General features: G+C 41.9%; 4 protein-coding genes across 4 annotated transcripts; all 4 read right to left on the minus strand.

Annotated features, from left to right (window-relative positions):
• Positions 1-116: 116 nt before the first annotated feature.
• Positions 117-1,448, minus strand: LOC106659948. Its single transcript, XM_014382732.2, has 3 exons — positions 1,140-1,448; positions 602-685; positions 117-510 (listed from the first exon to the last, which is right to left on the minus strand). The coding sequence occupies exons 1-3, from the start codon at positions 1,183-1,185 to the stop codon at positions 344-346; spliced, it is 297 nt and encodes a 98-aa protein (XP_014238218.1). The 5' UTR covers positions 1,186-1,448; the 3' UTR covers positions 117-343.
• Positions 1,449-2,725: 1,277 nt separating this feature from the next.
• Positions 2,726-7,302, minus strand: LOC106659914. The gene is made up of 2 exons (XM_023463102.1): positions 5,659-7,302; positions 2,726-5,567 (listed from the first exon to the last, which is right to left on the minus strand). The coding sequence occupies exon 2, from the start codon at positions 5,560-5,562 to the stop codon at positions 3,031-3,033; it is 2,532 nt and encodes an 843-aa protein (XP_023318870.1). The 5' UTR covers positions 5,563-5,567; positions 5,659-7,302; the 3' UTR covers positions 2,726-3,030.
• A 212-nt stretch (positions 7,303-7,514) lies between these two features.
• On the minus strand, positions 7,515-15,383 carry LOC106659913 ((E3-independent) E2 ubiquitin-conjugating enzyme UBE2O). The gene is made up of 11 exons (XM_014382674.2): positions 14,295-15,383; positions 13,731-13,916; positions 13,515-13,670; positions 12,722-13,438; positions 12,424-12,634; positions 12,165-12,348; positions 11,458-12,088; positions 10,928-11,378; positions 10,210-10,856; positions 9,836-10,145; positions 7,515-9,755 (listed from the first exon to the last, which is right to left on the minus strand). The coding sequence occupies exons 1-11, from the start codon at positions 14,616-14,618 to the stop codon at positions 9,409-9,411; spliced, it is 4,164 nt and encodes a 1,387-aa protein (XP_014238160.1). The 5' UTR covers positions 14,619-15,383; the 3' UTR covers positions 7,515-9,408.
• An 849-nt stretch (positions 15,384-16,232) lies between these two features.
• On the minus strand, positions 16,233-18,813 carry LOC106659931. The gene is made up of 9 exons (XM_014382710.1): positions 18,578-18,813; positions 18,081-18,267; positions 17,863-17,998; positions 17,579-17,796; positions 17,446-17,506; positions 17,241-17,369; positions 16,809-17,159; positions 16,662-16,744; positions 16,233-16,580 (listed from the first exon to the last, which is right to left on the minus strand). The coding sequence occupies exons 1-9, from the start codon at positions 18,612-18,614 to the stop codon at positions 16,454-16,456; spliced, it is 1,329 nt and encodes a 442-aa protein (XP_014238196.1). The 5' UTR covers positions 18,615-18,813; the 3' UTR covers positions 16,233-16,453.
• Between the last annotated feature and the right edge of the window lie 40 nt (positions 18,814-18,853).

An 18,853-nucleotide genomic window follows, 5' to 3' on the forward strand; every position in this document is an offset into this window, starting at 1 on the left:
GTAATAATTATGAATTTGTTTACGATAATGAAATTTGTATAAAACATCTAATTTGAAAAAATAAATCATTTTTTAGAGATAAAAATGCTAAAAATTTGAAATGTGTACTGCCGCACTTGAGTATTTTGAAATATTTATTTCATTCGAATTTTCTCCTTTGATTCAACAAACGCAATCGATGAAAATAATTCAAAGATACAATTTTTTTCCAGAGGTAAAAATAGCGCTTACAATTTTAATCTACGAGCTATACAATATTCATACTTAAAACTAGAATTATATATTCTACGAAGAAAAAAATACATTTTATTGGTCAGGTATTCTAGTACACTCGTTCGGCGTCTCACACTTCTTCGTCCTGCATAGTTGCAGGTTGATAAGTGGGAATCGAACTCGAGTGTATTTTATCTTCGAAGATCCTTCGCAAAAGGAAGAACGCGGCGACTCCGACGACGATCTCAGCAATTCCGACCAAGAGTGCGATCGCCCATGCCGGTAGCAGCGACGGCCCTGATAATTTAAAAAGCAACATTAGTAATTAAATCAAATGATTTGATTCATTTTGAAATAAAATAAAAAACACGAAGAGTAGTATACGTACTGTAGTATTGCCTCGTTATTGTTTTGCGGCCGCGCAAAATTTTCCTTCTGGCTTCTCCTTCGTTCGTGAAAACGGCGAGCAGAACTGAAAATAAAAGGGATAAGAAAATGAATAAGATTGCGCTAAAGTAAATTTTTCGATCATAATAGATATTCGTTTTTTTTCTTCGATGGATGGATGGATTTCGAGGCGCTTCGATGAATCTTAGGTAATTTTCTACGTTTTTGGATCGAAACTATGTGAGTAAGTACATTAATCGGTTAAACGCGACGCGTCACAATTGGCAGTTATCTTTGGAAACTATATATGTACGCGTATTTTTTTGGGATAGATAACGCAACTATGCGCGAATATTTTTCTATTGAATTAAATAGAGCCCAGTTAAATGTAAAATAACACCTTTTTCGATGTTTTTTGCATCACCAAATTCACAATGCATAAATTATTTCATTAATTTTAAAATCGTTACTACCTTAGAATTTTGCACGCGAATCTTATGTAATTTATATAACAATTTTTTAAAATAATAATTACTCACCTAAAGCAACCGCTAAGCAGAAGAAAATCCGATTGAAGCTCTTCATGATGATTAAAAACTTTTCTCTCTTTAATTTTCTCACTCGTTGTCACACGCACAAACTCTCGGATACACCTTTAACGATCGAAACAACGCACTCTTCTGTGGGCGAAGTATTCTTTATTATCTCCTCTTACGCGCCTCGTCGTGGCTGTTATACACGAAAAACTCGTCGACTGCGATCCGCGCCTACTGCGAGTGAATCAACAACAGCCGCGAAATGATAAGAGACGCGACCCGGCCCGTACAGAGATAGCGGCTATTGCACCTATACCACTTATATCTGCGCAGATAATGTGTATTAAGCGTCGTTGTATATAGGCAGTGCTCACCTTCTCTTATCTCTGCGTGTGTATAATATAATGACACATTCTGATTCAACAGGCTGAAGGTGGAAGGCACTTGTTCGTCGTATCACTCATCGCATACCAGCTCACGGTCGACGGCCTACTTGTAATTAGGAAATCGTTACGTATCGGAGAGCTTCCTTCCGTTTTTCTTTATTTTGCGCGGCGTCCTGCGCGAAGATTTATTCAAAATTGCGTAATTCCAATGATTTTTTTTTATCAGGATTCGGATCGTCTGGATGGCCCGATGACCTACGTGGATCAGGCTCGAGAGCAGCGGCGAATCTCCTGTTTTGGGCACGCGACAATTGGGATCCACCTTGCCGAGCTTGAGAAATTTCTCGACGACGTCGTAAAACGCCGAACTCGCAGGCCAGGTGAAAATGCGTAACGCCTCGTGAGTCCGCGTAATTAACATCATATCTGTTGTATATCTCGAAAAGAGCCGGGATGACGTCGTATGAGCGGCGTCTGGCCGCGCGATGAATGACCGTGGTGCGACGCAGCAGCGGCTTGCCCGCGTCGTCGAGCTTGGACTCGTGCCTGTAGCCGCAGCGAGCCACGAACTCGATCACGCGCTTTCCCGTATCGCACCGAGCCTCGTATTGGAGCCTCAAAAATATGATCCCATGGAAGCCTCTTCTGTCCTTAGACGACCACTGTAGAAAACAGCACGGATGCGTTATAAAAAATACCGACGAAGTTTTCTTTCATTTTTTTCTCCGTTCCTAAACATTTTCAAAGCCCATGAACAATTCATGGCAACGAAGAATTCATGGCAATGAAGACTTTTTCAAAATTGCGTAATTTCAATGATTTTTTTAAAGAAAGAGTTTGAAGATACGAGTGTGGCGAGGAGTGATCGGGATGGTAAAAGTATTTTGAGATATTTTTTGGAGATTTTTCAATTATTTCCTCTAACCAAATGCAGCTCTAAAAACATAAATAATTGCTTGATTGACTAATTTTTTATTCTCGACAACCATCGATTCCAGCAATTGATTTGAACAAAAATGTCTCATAATTAAGCAAAGAGCATCCTTCAATTATTTTTTGTTCGATTATCATGAGTTTATAGAGCTGAAGGGCTAATCTTTGGGAATGTACTATTTAAAAGTACTTACTTAATTTTATTTTCATTTTTTGCAAAACAAAATTGTAACACCAAAAACAAATCATAAATAATAAGCCAGCTAATGATTTCATTTTTTTATCTATGTTTATTTGAATAACACAGAAAATATGCAAAATCTTATGATACAAGACATTAAAAATTACAATTAATATTGTATTAAGCTTGTCGTATTCAAGACGTTCTTTAATCGACGATAAAATTGTTTCTTTATTGATTTCGTAAAAAGAATGAAAAAGAAACTTCTCGGTGCACATACTATTTTTTTTCATTTAAAATTGTTTGTAGCTTTTACGCGTTTTGCTCATTAGATTCTACATCTTCGACCAGCCATCCATCGGTATTCGCAACTTCTCTCTTTTTACATTTTGTATCATCGATCTGCCGTTCCAGATTGTTCGTTAGCTTTCGCGCGTCTTTTCCTATTATTACGTTTAATGACATCCATCTGCCATCTCGAATCGTTCGTAGTTTCCACAGGTCTTTCCTCGTCATTACATTCAACTACATTTTCCATCTGCCATTTTAAATTTTTCGTAGCCTTGATCGCGGTCACCAAGCAAATAAGAAACAAATCTTTGTTATTCAAATGCCGGATGATCATCTCGCAGCAAAGAATCGGCAGTCGATGGTGCGTCAGCTGCATGAAGCAATCCAAGCCCCAGCCCAGGAAAAATTTTCTCGACAGTTTCTCGGCCAGATGCGCGCCGCAAGCCGATCTATAGCTCGGTGGAATGTCCCGAAGCTTCACCGGACGACTCTTGAACTTGTAGTAGTTCTTGTAGGTGAGTCTTTTGGCCGCCTCTTCGGGTCGCAAGCGGATCAGATCGTAGAGCGTCAGATCCGGCTTGAACTTCATCAGCTTCGAGAGGTCCCGGAATTGGACGTTGTCGCGCAGATCCTTGATATTCTCCGTCGATATCTCGAACAAGTTGTACCTGGCGAAAATTCTCATGATCGTCAAGACGTCGCTCATGACCAGCTGGTATCCTCTTCTGGCGAGGCGCTCGGCGCAGACCAGAGCACCGGCCGCCAACTTCATCTTGTAAAAAGGCGTACAATCCGCATTCTCCGTTCTGTCCCTGTCGAAGTCTCTCAGAGAGGGAAAAACGAAGCCGGACAGATCGGCGCCGTTATAGAAGAGTTCGCCGATCGCTTTCGGTTGTAGACTCGCCACGGCCCGTTCGAGCGGCGTCCGGCCCCAAGGGTCCCTGATATCGACCCGCACCCGTCGCCCGAGACGGCGACACTTTTTGAAGAACGACGTCGCCCAATCGCTGTACGAAAAATGGTTCATCTCGCAAATCATGTGCAGAACGGTCGATCCGAGCTCGTTGCGGGCGTTCGGATCGGCACCGTGCTCCAGCAGAAAATCCATTATATCGATCCTTTTCTTGCTCACGGCCAAGTGCAGCGGCGTGTTGCCGTCGGCGTCCGGCTCGTCGACGAAATCGAAGAGGCGGCCGCCGCCTCCTCCTCCTCTTGCTCGGCCCACGCAGCCCCGGTGAAACGCCGCCGCCACGGCCCACGTCGCGATTCTTCGCTCGCCGTTCAAGGCCTCCCGCGTGCAGATCAAGTGCAGCGGAGTGAATCCCCGGCGATTGGCGAGATGCGGATGGGCGCCCTGCTCGAGCATCAGCTGTACCATGACGCGGTTGCCTCTGCGCACGGCCCGGTGCAGCGGCGTGTCGCCCAGCTCCTTGTCCGGGGCGTCGAGCCGCAGCGGCAGGAACTCGCCTCGGCTGGCCTGGAACAGCAGCCTCGCCAGGAACGCGTCGCACCTGCGACCCTGGCCGCAGAGCAGGTGCAGCGCCGTCGAGCCGTCCCTCGGATTGGCCAGATTCGGATTGGCGCCGGCGCGTCTCAGCAGAAACTCGACCGTGTCCATCCTCTCGCCGCCTTGCAGCAGAGTCGCGTGCAGCGGCGTGTGGCCCAGCGCGTCCGCGGCGTCGACCAGCATCGGCCGGCCGCGGCTCTCGCTCAGCTCGTACAGTCTGCGCGCGGACGCGTGCGAGTACTTCCTGCAGACGAGGTGCAGCGCCGTCGAGCCGTCCCTCGGATCGGCCAGATTCGGATCGGCACCGGCGCGCAGCAGCAGCTCGATCAGTCGCGGGTCGTCGTTCGGGCTCGACAGGGCCAGATGGAGCGGCCTGTCGCCCGCCCCGGTCGGCGCGTTCACGTCCACCTTGTTGTTGGCCGAGGCGATGAATCCCGCGCAGGCCTCGTAATGGCCGTACTTGCAGGCCAGGTGAAAATGCGTGACTCCCGCCTCGTCGACGTAATTCGCGTCGTACGATCCGTCGTAGATCTCGAACAGGTGCGGCATGATTTCCTTCAAGCTGCGTTGGGCCGCCCGATGAACGACCGTGGCGCGACGCAGCAGCGGCTTGCCCGCGTCGTCGAGCTCGGCCACGTGCTTGTGGCCGCTGCGCGCCACCAAAGGGACGATGCGCCTCCATACCCTCGAGCAGCCGTTGTGTTCCACGGCGTCCAGAAGAAGCTGGTCGAGCTCCTTGGCCGTGTAGATCTGGCGAAGCTGCGGAAACGGCCTGTCCTTGTGAGCGCCGATCGATTGAAACAACACCTCGAGGTAGAATTCGCGCTTGTTCTGCACGTCGCGATGGTATAGCGCCCAATTGTTCTTGATCTGTTCGGCTAACATAGCTGGATCGAACTGGTCGTCGTCGTTGTTTTCGTCGTTGTCGTCGTCGTCGTCGTCGTCGTTGGAGGATTCACCGCTCATTAGCGCTCGTTCGACGTATGCGATAACGTTCACGCGCTCGTCGGCATGATCGCTGGAGTTATCCAAGGAGCTTTCCGAACTGGCATCGGAATAATCGCTGGAGTTATCCCAGGGGCTTTCCGAATTAGCAACGGATACGGATTCGTCGCTGGACGAAGACATTTTCGCTGTGTACACACTACACACAATACAAAATATACTCTTTGAAACTGAATTCACTCTTTCGAGTTGTTCGCCCTAGGACATCGTCAAGATTACCGAACGCGCGCACGTTTTATCGATCGAAAACAGAGATTCGAAGATTCGAAGTCGACGATTCGTTACTGGCCAGCTGCTGCTTCTCTTGTGTTCTGTTTACATGACGAATCTATAGCCGAGTATTTTCGTAAGTAAATGGCTTACGCGACACACGTTTAATAAGCGTATACAGTGTCCGTGAGCGTTTACGCATGCGATCGGCTGACGTTCGAAGACTTTTTCGTAGCGGTAAATTCATTTCAATAGATTGCTAGAATTAAGTTAAGTAGGCATTTTTGTTTGTATCAACCGAACTCATTACAAATTTTGATCCTATGTAAGAAAATTAAGTCAAAGTTAATATTCATTATCTTTTTGACCATTTGGAAAACAAGTGGCACGAGTAATTATTAAATTGAATGACAATTATTGTATATAATTTATAAACACACAATACGAGTAACACGATTTTGGACCAATCTTTATTCATTCAAGTACGCGTAAATACGGTACCAAACAAATTTTTCTATATTGAATGACGAAACATGAACGGGATTAACGGACGAAGCTGGACTCTGCTTTTGGAATTGGAAATTTTGGAAAGGCCTCGAAGATCTGTTGAGAAAATAACAAAAGAACATTTATAATTTTTGATTTAAATGATATTTTTATTGATAAAATCATCGGAGAAAACTTAATCAAAGCAAAAGTACAATCTGTGTGATTTTTTTTTTTTCATTCGTTATCATCATATACGGGATAATATTATATCGTGAACGCAGTAATTGCGACGGTATGTTAAGGTTTCTTCTTTTTTTTTTTTTTTTTGTTAAAAAAGTCATTTTTCAACACCCCCGCTATTATTACTTATAAACTTACAAGACATTTTTTGTTAAAACATTTTTTTTATACATGACGGCATGAAAATGCTTTCTTTGTATTTATGTATATCGTAATGATAGAGTATATTTATATACCCCCCCCTTTGACAAGAAAAAAAAAACTCACAGTGAGAAAAAGAAAGACGAGCGCGCGATTCGTTCGGCGATTTATGAGAATAGAAAATATAGATAATAATCACAAATATAAATAGCTGGCACATATACAAGGCATCTCAAACATCACGTTTCTTCCGTCGCTTTGGCCAAGAAACGAAAAATTTTTCATTATACATGCACACAAAAGTTATATACTTCTTTTTTTTTTTCAATTTTTTCTTCGTTACAATACTTTCTCGTTTTTTTTTTATTTATTTTGTTTATCGTGTATTATCATTCTTCCTCTTCGCTTATTCACTACTTTCATTCTTACATCGTTACCCACTTTTTCGGATTTTCTTTTGGTATATATTGTACACTTTCTCCTCCAAATTGCCATCCCCATACTCACAGACTTTTTTTTTGTTTTTTTATACAGTTTTGCTACGTACTTTTCTTCGTTCCATTGTGCTTTTTTTTGTCATTTAATTTAATGTAAAGTACAGCACCATTCTAATGTGCGCGCTTATGGCAGGATATTACACAAAAATTACTCTCTCCCTTTCGATTTTGCTACGTGTTTTTTCCCCTATTCTTCGCGTCCATCTAATTTCGAAATAATACTGAATTCAGATTTAGTTAGCCGATCACGCATTCCTAGTGCTTTGAATGAAAATAATTTTTCAAACGGATCAGACTTTGTAATTTATAATTTTTACAATCATTCTTAAGATTGTAGCATTTTTATTTTTTAATTCTTAATTTTAGCTTTATGACTATAAGACTAAGACTTTGCGAATTGGATAGACGGATTATCGATTACTATGAAAAACGAAAGCAAAAAAATTTAAATAATATATTGGGAGTAGGAATACATTTAAAAAAAAAACTTAATAAATATTTATTTGGTAACAATTTATATGCTTCAGAAGCTCGAGTAATATTTCTGAACAAATGATAAAAGTATAATCAACATTTATGTTTTACAAAATAAGTTTATGAACTTAAACATATAAGTAATACTGAATCGATACTCGCGATCGTAGGTATGTACTCGGTGCGAACAATATAATTTTTTTCTTATTTCCAAGTAGCCATTTTTTAATAGTTATTTAACAAATAATGCTGAACCATCGAAAGAAATTTCATCGACAAGAATTGCTCGAAAGGATTGATTAATAATTACACTTTTTTTTAAAGAGAATAATCAATGTTTTCTTGATTCTACGAGTAGAATCGTCTACTTCTTTTTCCCCTAAAAACTACGTACTTAATAATAATAGTTTATTCTATCTGTAATAACTATAACTTTTGTATCTCGTTCTTTTCACTTCGTATCCACAACGTCGCCTCTTAATAATGGATGGAATTCTATATAAGCTGCGCATGTAAAACTCAACGACGCACAGTAGTCCTGGACTACTTTTCGCAATTGCATGCTCTTACAGCTATCTTACATCTCACCGCGCAATCGTATTGCTAACAATAATCTTTTTTTTTTCTCGTGCATTCGGATTTAAAATGTCAATGAGATTTTAATGTTCTAATATTGCGCATATCAGATTATATTTTTTTTTTGTTTGTTAAATGTTGATAATTGATAATACAATTAATATTATTGCTCATTGAATTTCAATATCCACGACTCGTAGGACACTCCGTTTAAGCGATATCCTTATACGAAACTACCGCTGCCCTAAGACCTAAACGCAACGTAAAGCTCAAGTCAATGAATTGCTTGAAATTGCTTATTACTAATTTTGAAAAATAATCTCGCCTTTTTTTATTCAGGTTCCGATAGAACGAGTGAACTATACTTAGCATTGTAGTTTCGTTAAACTGGGAGTGCAGTTTTTTTGTGATATAGACTACATGCATTACAACGCGACCCGAGTAAAATCACGAAGCTAAACGTTTTAAATACAAACGACATGATGCATTCTAATGATTAAAAGATCTGCCCCAAAATCGTTTTTAAAATGGCACTGTTATTGATAATTTTACCTTTAAAATGATCTTATCTACCTTAATAGTAAAATCTTTGATACATCTAAAAACAATGTATGAGCGAAGAAATAGTAAATACTAATCTCTCTTTTTTGTTAAAAGAACTTTATAGCTCAATAGACGCTATAAAATTTTTTCAGGTATGTAAGTATACTTCTCTAGATTACAATCGATATTTAATCGTGATGATGAATCTTTTTGAAAGAAAAACTTATTTTTTTCGGGTATATTCCGTAAAAATAAAGTTCGGCGATAGATTTTCACGTTCATTAATACGCAACAAGCACCTATACGTTACATCTGAAACAATGAAAATACACGCGCACTCGTAAGTTCATTCATTGGTGCGATAATAAGTATGAATAATTTTGAGGCAGAAATTAAACCATTTTTCTTCTTTTCTTTTTTTTTTGTTTTAATGCATTCAACGAATTGAATAAAAGCACTTTGTTCAGTTTACTACGTTAAGCGTACCCGGACGAGCTGCTGAATAATTGACTGCACGATCTACATATATATCTGTATCGTGTAGCTCAGTGTAACGCGTGTACACAGCTGCGTGTGCCTTTAAAAGTTTTTGCGCAGCGTCGAGTCTGCCTTTTTTTTTCTTTAAAATTCGATTAATTCATCGTACGATGTATACCATAATCGATCGTAGAAATGAATTTCGAAATACATATACGAGGCTCGTGCGTGTAAACGACTAGCGATCTCAGCTCTTCGACGTGTATTACCGAATTGTCGCGTGACTGTTCTGGCGAGCCAAGCGTTTGGGTTTACCTTGTGGCTAGCTGGAGTTACGCTCGATGCTGTCGCGTTTCGTCGTCGACTCGTTCAGCTCGACGACGGCGGCGCTGCTGTTCCTGTTACCCTGATTGTTTGCCGAGCACACGACGACGCGCTCCGGAGTCGAGGTGCCGCTGATCCCATCGGTCGGGAAACTCTTGCGACCCTTCGGCGACTCGTTCAGACTCGTCTCGTCGGTTGCGCTTTGCGTCATCGACGTTTCCAGTGGAAGCTTGATTATACCCTCGCGAATGAGGGTGCGCTTGAAATTTGCAAGAGTATTTTTGAGAGTTATGCAGAAGCCTTTCGACGCGGGTATCAGTGGGAACTCGGGTAGAATTTGTTTGTCTGGAAACAATAGAGAATAAATAATTAATAATCGGGAGCAATGATGTGTTTTTTTTTCAATATCGTGAGAGCAAACGAACCGAATGGCGAAGTTTCTTTGAAAGTAGTCGGTGTAACCGGCGACAAGGGGTGCTGATTATTGTACTGCTCTGAAATTTCCATCCAGAGTTCCAGTCTTTTCAGTAATTTTTCCGCGTGCTTTTCAAAGTGTTGAATTATGGCATCTTTAAACACTGGCGGTGGGTATTGAATTAATTTGGTCTGCGACTGCACGAGCATCAGAACGACCATCTCGTTGTACATTCTTGAATTTTCACGGCCCTGCTGTGAACCCTTCTGTTTTTCGAATCCAGCCTCGTTGAAGTATGGTTCAGCCACGAGAATAAGCCCCTGTGTCAAAATTTTCATCGGTAATTTATAAACGTATTCAATAATGACTATTGAATTACTGTACCTGAATCGATACGATAACTTGGAGCAAAGTCGACGAGCTGGTCCAGACTTCGGTGCCGCGTCCGGCCCACGTGCCCAATAGACTCACGCACACCTTGCCGTCCTCGTAAAGATTCGGATTGAGTCGATCGCTGCAGTACGAGATGTAATGGCAGAGCGGCGGCGCGGAAGGATAATCGACCGACAGTTGGAAGTCAAACAGGAAGAGGCCATCCTCGTACGGGGTTTTTTCCGGTCCGCGCATCATGACCGAGTACAGATCCATGCGATCCTCGAAGCCCTTGACCCATATACCAGGTGGCAGTGAACTTTTTAACAGTTTCAGCTCCTTCGAGACTGTGCGGAAGAAGTTCGCTCGATCGGTCGGCTGGAACATGGTCAGCTTGAACTTGTGACTGTCCGGCGCCGTCTCGTCTATGGAAAAACCTTCGCCTTCCGGATACACGGGCGCGGGAATCTCCTCCAGGGATGTTTCTGAGGGTTCCGACAGAAACTCGATTTTTTTATCCTCGGCTTTTTTCACCTTTTTACCAGTATTGCTGGTGATACTGATATTACTGGCGTTGCTAGCGATCACCGTTTTAGCGGCGTCGGACAGAGAAATTTTCGGCAGATCGAATCTCTTTGAGACTTCAGCGTGTGCTAGAACTGCGACATAAAAAACGTCGTTACAGCTCAAACTGCTTGGTCAAATATACAAATAAAATCGTTCACAGTACCTAGTTGAGCTTTGATGAGATTGCAGAGCTTGACACAAACGTGCGGAGTACTTAGATGATTTTCAGGAAGCGGCGAGGTCTTGGACCCTTCGGATTGCGCGGGTGATCGGTCCATGTTATTGGTATCTTCGCTCAGAATGAATTCGCCGCTGGTATCGCTCGAGCTCGATTCTTTCTTAGACATCTCGGCGGAGTATAAACCGGAATCTTCGGGATTCCGATTGATGCTGACGAAAAGCTGATTAGAATTTTGTTCGGCGACCGCTGGATCGCTTTGATTTTCATCGCTAATGATCAGAGATTCGTCCTCGGTGAAGATAACGTTGACTTCATCCAAGCCTGACTTTTCGAACGAATCATCGCCGCTTTTAGAAGCATCGATCGGTTTTACACCAACGAGATCCACATCGTTTTCAGAAGCATTTTCGGATTGAGTAAACAATCTGTTCACCTAAAATTGCAACACAAAAATAAGTAGACTCCAAAAGAGCTCGATAAATTTAAATGTTGTGAAAAAAAACAACACAAACCTGTTCAGCCATTCTTTGGGCAACGTTAGCTCGTCCCCTCTCTCTGACTCTCTCGAGCAAACCTTGGAAGTGGCTCTCGTGGAAAAACGAAGTACCCATCAATTTGTCCATGTAGCGGCAGTCTTTGTAAACCTCGAGCAACTTCCTCATGACCTCGGTAGTCTGCAGGGCGGGATTCTGCGTGAATATCTCCTCGAGCCTCGACATGGCTATTCGCGCCTTCTCGATGTGCGCCGCCAATTTCGGCTTTATGTTGTCGGGATTCAGCTTGTTGTTGCCGCCGCCGCCGCCGTTGTTGTCGCCGACGCTGCTGTCGGCGACGCAGCTGTCCTCGAGCTCCGTCTCCCACGAGGCCTCGCTCGACGCGTCGTCCCAGAGCTCGCCCTCGTCGCTGTCGTACTCGCCGATCTTGTAGAGGTCCTGGGGCCAGCACATGCTCACGTGGCCGTCGACCCACCAGACCTTGACGCGACCCTCGGGAAAGTTGTCGAGCACCTGGCCCGCGGTGCAGCCCGAGTCCTCGCCCTCGAAGTTGGCGATGCGAATGACCACGGTGCCGGGTCTGTACTGGAAGTCCGGATGATCCTTCAGATCGTACACGCTGACCTCGCGCTCCTCCAGAAAAGTTGGTCTGCAATGTTTCGAGTAATTTTTTTAGGAGACTTTGATTTTTGACAAGTGTAGAAACACGATCGATCGATACTCACGTTGGGCTCTGACTAGAAGTGTAGGTTGTAAACCATTTAATTTTCGCTGTCCTGCCTTGATGATCGACACTTTGAACGACGCCGTACATCCTGGACTCTTCTTTTTGGTCGACAACGAAATCACCAGGGAAGAACTCTTTATCATCTAAGTGATGAATTGGGTATAACTGCGTTGATGGTATGTCTGAAATACAAATGAGATTGTTACTTTATTTGCACTTCATATAAAGACGCTGTCAATTTTGATTTTTGAAAGTACCTGTTTCAACCGAACCATCTTGCCAAACAACAGTTGCTTTTGTTGTCGTTGATAGCGTTTCTACAACGATTTTCGCGCCCGCGACCAACGGTGGAGGTGGAATTTTTTTCTTGGCTCTGTACAATTTCCGCTTCTTTAAAACTTTTGTCACTAAAGTTGGGCCCTTTTTCTTTTTTCCCATTGACGATAAGCTTGAACATCCGCTCGATATCTAGAAAAAAATTCGACGCATTAAAAATCAAATCGTATAAAATATTGAATTATTATAAGATAAAGAAAAACAATGTGTAAAACTTACTGAAGCTGAATCGCTTTGTGAACAGGTATCGGTAGATTCCCAATCATCCGAACTTTCAGGATTACGATGCACGACTGGGACTTGCAAGTGGTTGCTCGAAACATTTTCATTGCTCACTTTTTTTTCGCATGTTTCACTAACGTTATTTACTTCCGAACTTGCATTTGCACTATCTTTTGCACTATCTTTTGAACTGTCTTTCGAATTATCTTTCTGAGTTTCGAGGGACTTGTCCCTTTCGCGTTTAATTTTTTCTTCTACGGATTCCTTAGACATATTGATGTTGCGCGTTTTTTTTGGACTTTGCTTAGGAACTTGAAATATTTCTCTTTGTTGTTTACGCCACTGTTCACGAGTTATCACATTCTCATCACCTTTGATCACATAAAAGTTTCTATCACCCACTTGTAAAGTCGAGGGCTCGAAGATATTTAACAACTTCAGTTTTTTAAGATCTTCACCCTCCACAACAAACTTAGGATGTGCTTGGTCTGAACAGATACCATCTTTTGAATAAGCTCGACATTGCCAGTGAACTCCGACCCAGTCGGTTTCAACTTTCTCGACGACAAATTTTGTGACACGTTGCATTTTTGATTTGCGCCTAGTCTTCATTTCTTTTGTGCACTGCAACCATAGGGCATCTTCTAAGCACTGTACAGGACCCCATAAGTGTTGGCCTGGATAAAATTCAGACGTACGAGGAAAATCATTATCCTGTAATTGAAAAAGATCATATGTATAATTCATTATTCTTTTAAAATAGTTATAACCATATCAAAATAGGATTTACTCTATCTGGTTTTTCCTCTTGGTCCAAACGTTGAGCATTCATTTCATTAACAATACAACGAGATCCATCTGGAGTAACCAACCAGAGTTTATAATGAACCATTCTTATTCCTCCAACCCAAGAATCCATACAAACTGCTATGTCAGCAGCAAATTCCTAAAATTGATAATAAGTTAGGTAACTCTCAAATAATGCATATCTTCAATCGATACTTACTTCTAAAGGTACCAAGTCTTCACTTTTAATATTTGTTAGTACTTGTTTTGTACCAATAACTTGAACGCTAGCGGTCAAGTCAATATCTCTGCAGTAGCCTCTTTGAGTATCTTTTCCTTTTATCATACGTCTTACAACGTCACCAGGCATTAACGTTCTATCAGCCAAATGCACCTGAAACATCAACTACGAAAACAATTCATTAGAACATTTTTAAAAGTGAATCATAATGTGTAGAAATTCTATAAATTATACGATTGATGAATCTGATACAAATTAAAAGCAAGTATCAAAACAATACACTGAACTCTATGTAACATAAGATGAATACAAATAATACCTAAACAAACAGATCTCAGAGGTCATTTACATTTATCGTGCTATCAGCATTACTAATTTGTTATCTGAAAAATGTGAAATTCTAGGCGACGATAATTTCTCGTAAATATGTATTCAAGGGATTTTACATTTTATCTTGTGTAAAAAAGCTGCTGATAATAATGCCAATATCAAAGGGCTGCACGAGCGCGTGCCGAGTCGATCGCGTACGACAGCAGACCCTACCTTTTTGGAATTGATGAGCTCCTCGACGCCAGATGGATGCCAGACGACGCGTATCTCGCCCTTTTTGCGCTTGGGGCTGTCCTCGTTGCTGCTGCTGTCCTCGGACATGTCCTGGTCGTCGTTGCCCATGACGATGCCGAACTCGACATTGCCCTTCTTGTCGACCCTGTAGACGAGGTCCTCGTAAAAGTACTGATTGTCGCTGACATTGAACTGTGGCTGCTGCTGTGGCTGCTGCTGCTGTAGATTGTGATTCGATGCCGGATTGTTGCTAGCCTGCGTCGAGCTCGTTGAGTTCCTGAGGTTCGTCCTTGTTGCGGCCATACTAAGCCAGGGCGACGAAAGACACGCGAAACTCTCACCCACGAGTTTTTCTTACTCTGCTGCTGCTGCTGCTTCCCTTCCTCGCGTGTACCCGCGCACTTTGGTGGCACTGTGTTATATACGCTGAATCGCGTGTATATATCTATCGCCAGAAGAAGGCTTTTTTTTCCCCGAAAAATATACCTACGATCGACTCTCTCTCGACTGCTCTCCGCGGAATGTGCGCTGCTCGAGTCTTGACTCGCGCGAGCGATATATAGACACTGAAACCGACGAGCGCGAGATATCAACCCCACGCACGCGATCGCCCAGCGAATTATTTGATCTCTCGCGTGTGTGCCCGTGTGTGTTTTCTGTATATAAATGCCGATTATATCGTAAGATGTAGTCCTACTGTATGATAATAAAATTTGCGACGAATTCGCGGCCCTCTTCTGGATACTAGCAGAAGACTTCTTATACGTTGACGATGATCGCTCGCTCCGTATATACTCTGTACTTCCTCTTCTGGCTTCGAACACTACGATCTATGAACTTGTACAATATTTTCTATGTGCATCGACCGAGCGCTCGCGTACGCGATTCACGTTTTATAACAATACAATAATATTAATGTAATAAACGAATGGCATACGTATGTATACGAGGAAACTTGCTACGTACGACACATATTTTCTCTATGTATTGACTTGGCCAGTACGTAAGTGTGCACTCGCGAGACGCGCGCGACGTGATTTAGTTAACCCTCTGCCGTGCTGTGTGCTGACTGCTCCGACTCTCTCTCTAGTGCCTGCGCCGAGCTTCGAGAATTTCGCACACAAACACATGCACACACAGAGCCGCGCGATCTGAGTGCACTGTGCACTGTGCTCGGAGTGCAGCGTGCACTTGCAGCAGGCCACGAATTCTCAATGACGAGACGACGACCGCGTGGCGCGCGCGCGCCTCTCTTATGTGACCGAACCCCTTTTATATCGTATATATATATTTCAGCTTCGGTTCTGTTTTGTATATGCAGCACGGACGTAGTTCACGGAACACTGTGTTGTTGTTGTTTTTTGGGCAGAATATTATGCACGATTTTTAGAAATGAAAAATTTTCGCGTTTCGTCCGTTCGAGGTTACGACGAATTTGTATGTTGTATGTGTATATAATTGATGAATGACCGCGATGCGGGGCGAGAGGGAGAAAGATAGAGGGTGGCCACCCTATATACACACTCATACATGTGCGCACTGATCGCCTGCGCCCCTTTCAACGTATATATCGTACGTAAAGAGCTCCGGCAAATAGCGAAGGGGGCCGTATACATAAAAATTGCGCTCCAAAATCACGGGGATGCAAATATAGCGAGCGACCTCGACCCTTTAAAAAAATACACAAGGGCCAGTAGAGAGAGATATTCATCGAACTAGATAGGAAAAAAACTTATCGTTGCACACGATCGTTCGTCGACGATCGCTCGATTGATGATGATGATGATGATGATGATGATGAGCTGGTAGTGGCGCGAAAGATCGGAATAAATCGAAAACACAGCCGTACGCTTTGTACACAATTGCAACAGTAATACACTTTTTTTTATTAAATTCTTATGTAAAGTAGTTTATAAAATTGATTGTGTTTGCTTTAATAAGTATTTGAGAAAAATTTAACATGCATCTTTGGTATCGTTCGACTTCCTTTTTTTTTAATAATTATTGTTAGATAAAATAGTTTTTTTTTTACTCAATTAATTATAATAAATTATTAAGTTACACGGTAATGGTTAATTACGTGCAAAAATGCTAGAAAGCTTAAAATACTGTATGACTTGTACAAATTTGCCGCTTTTTTACACGGCGAAATGAGTTCGATAAAACCCTTGACCTAGGCTCTCCAAAATTATCTGAACTTCTCTGTCGTTTTTGTGAAAAAATACGTGCGCGGTGAAATCTAGCGCGACGCTGCAATTTGTTTCCCTGCAAGTAAAAAGTTTTCGCTGTGATACAATCATTGATGCCAATCAAGAGTTGGAAATTGTTGAAAAAAAAATGTTTTACCCTGCGATAAACGCGAAATGGTCTGGAAAGTTCGAAGATCTACCACAAGATGAAATGTCCATATAACTAAGTTTTAAAATTTCCTGGAATATAATAATTTTTTCATTAAAACTATTTCAGAAAAATGAGAACAAACATTATACTCACTTTATCATCACAATCTTGTGAGATTTTGATTGCGAGTTCAAGGCACTCAAATCTCACAGGAACAAAATTAATATTTCCAGTATGAAGGACTCTTCTTATTGCTTTCTCGATCTGTTTCACGTCACCTTCATGTCCAACTTTGACAGAACCACAATAATCAACCAAGTAACCTGGTTTGGTATCGATTAAAGATACATCGTTTTCTTTTTCAGGTGAAACAGGAACCGGTGTTTGAATATCTATGTGAGTTGGCTTTGAATCGCTGAGCAAATCCTTCATGTAGTCAAACTGACAGTTTTTTATAATACTAGCAATGGGAGAATAAATTTGATTTTTTTCCTTGTTCCGAAACTAAAGAATAACAGAACTTGGTTAATGTGAGTTCCAATTTAATTTTGATAAACTGAATAACGGATGATTAAAAATAATAACCTTGACAATATAAGCTGATATTGGAAGGCAAGCCGTTCTTTTCAGTATTTTACCAAGATTTATTTTTGTATGCGTTGATATGACTTTTCCATTGATTTCATCCAGTATATCTCCAAGCTCTATTGTTCCCTAATTATAAGAAAAGTATTGAATTAGTGAAATTTTACATTCAATGATTGAATAAAATTTTTATGAAAACTCTCACATCTTCACTGGCAACTGAATTTTTTTCAACTCTTACAACTAATGCTTTACTCTTTTCAAAGCTGAAAAACATTAATTTATTCACTGTTAAATTAACTGCTTCATTATTGATATTTTTCTTCAATGCAACTTACCACACTGATATGCCCAATGTTTTACAAGGCACAAAATCGACATTGATGCATATTGGCAAGTCCCATGAATAATCCAAAAAACTGGCGTTTCTCAAGTCAAGCTTAAAATTTAATCTACTGATTTGCAATAAAACAGAATAAAAAATTTCACCCAAGATTTCATGGCCCAATATACTATTAATACTATAATAATCTGAAGCTAAATATGGAGTTCTTATCTGAAATAAAATCAAGAGTTTTAAAATTTTTGAAATTTAAATAATTAATCATATGAAGACTCTCACCAAATAACCAACTGGAACATCAAGACATTTACGATTCAAACAAGTACGTATTAAAAGCCTTATTCTACCAGTGGTCTCTTGCACCTTTTGATTCTCCAGTACGTTTTCGACGATCGTCGAGTAGGATAGTAAAAAGCTACAAAAAGTAATATATTTAAAAACGTTACAACACGCATAAAACGCGAGTACACAATTAAAAAGAAATTATTAGAGCTCACTCGTCGTTTCTTCTTGTGATATCCTCCATCCACTGCCAGACCTCGGAAAAATCCTGAACGCCCGAGGGCGTCGTGCGCGTCGAGACTCCCCGCTGGAAGCATTTCTCCAGGCACCTGCAGAGCTCGGGAACTTCGGGGGTGTCGTCGGTGATATCAGAAAATCGCTCCGTCAACACGCGAGCGTAGCCTGCAACACAATTACGAGGATATACAGAGTCGGGTCGCGTTTAAATTATTCGCGGGAAACTGACATCTGCCATACGAAATAATCAATAAAACGATGTTTCGGAAAATATACAAGTTTTCAATACGATTGTCCAGTCATTGCGCAATATTTGACACAACCTCGAGTGTGTCGTTGCATCGCGGAAGGCGAGCTTTCGATAATTCGATTTAAAAATCAAGCGCGACGACATTGACAGTAAGTGTCAAAACATATAGGCATGCAGTTTATAACCTCAATTATGAGTCGCGCGCAAGCTTCATTTCACTCGTACCTTTCAGCTCCTTGATCAAAGGATCGGAGACGGACATGATGGCACATTTCAGGAGCTATTTACAAATGTCGACGATTGTTTCTTTACGCTCCGAATTCGTCGTATCGAGTCGAGTGTAACTTTCTCTTCGCTGTGTTTACACCGCGACGAGGCCTAAAACAACAACAACGACAACGACAACTGCGACGTTTAGGGTGTTCGTCGCACTGCTCTCAGAGTCGCACGAGTATGCAGACTGCAGCAGACGAGAGAAGAAGCGCGACGGCTGTCCCGCGC

The sequence above is a fragment of the Trichogramma pretiosum genome, unplaced genomic scaffold, assembly GCF_000599845.2.
Source record: "Trichogramma pretiosum strain Unisexual culture from Peru unplaced genomic scaffold, Tpre_2.0 scaffold19, whole genome shotgun sequence".
Lineage (NCBI taxonomy): Eukaryota > Metazoa > Arthropoda > Insecta > Hymenoptera > Trichogrammatidae > Trichogramma > Trichogramma pretiosum.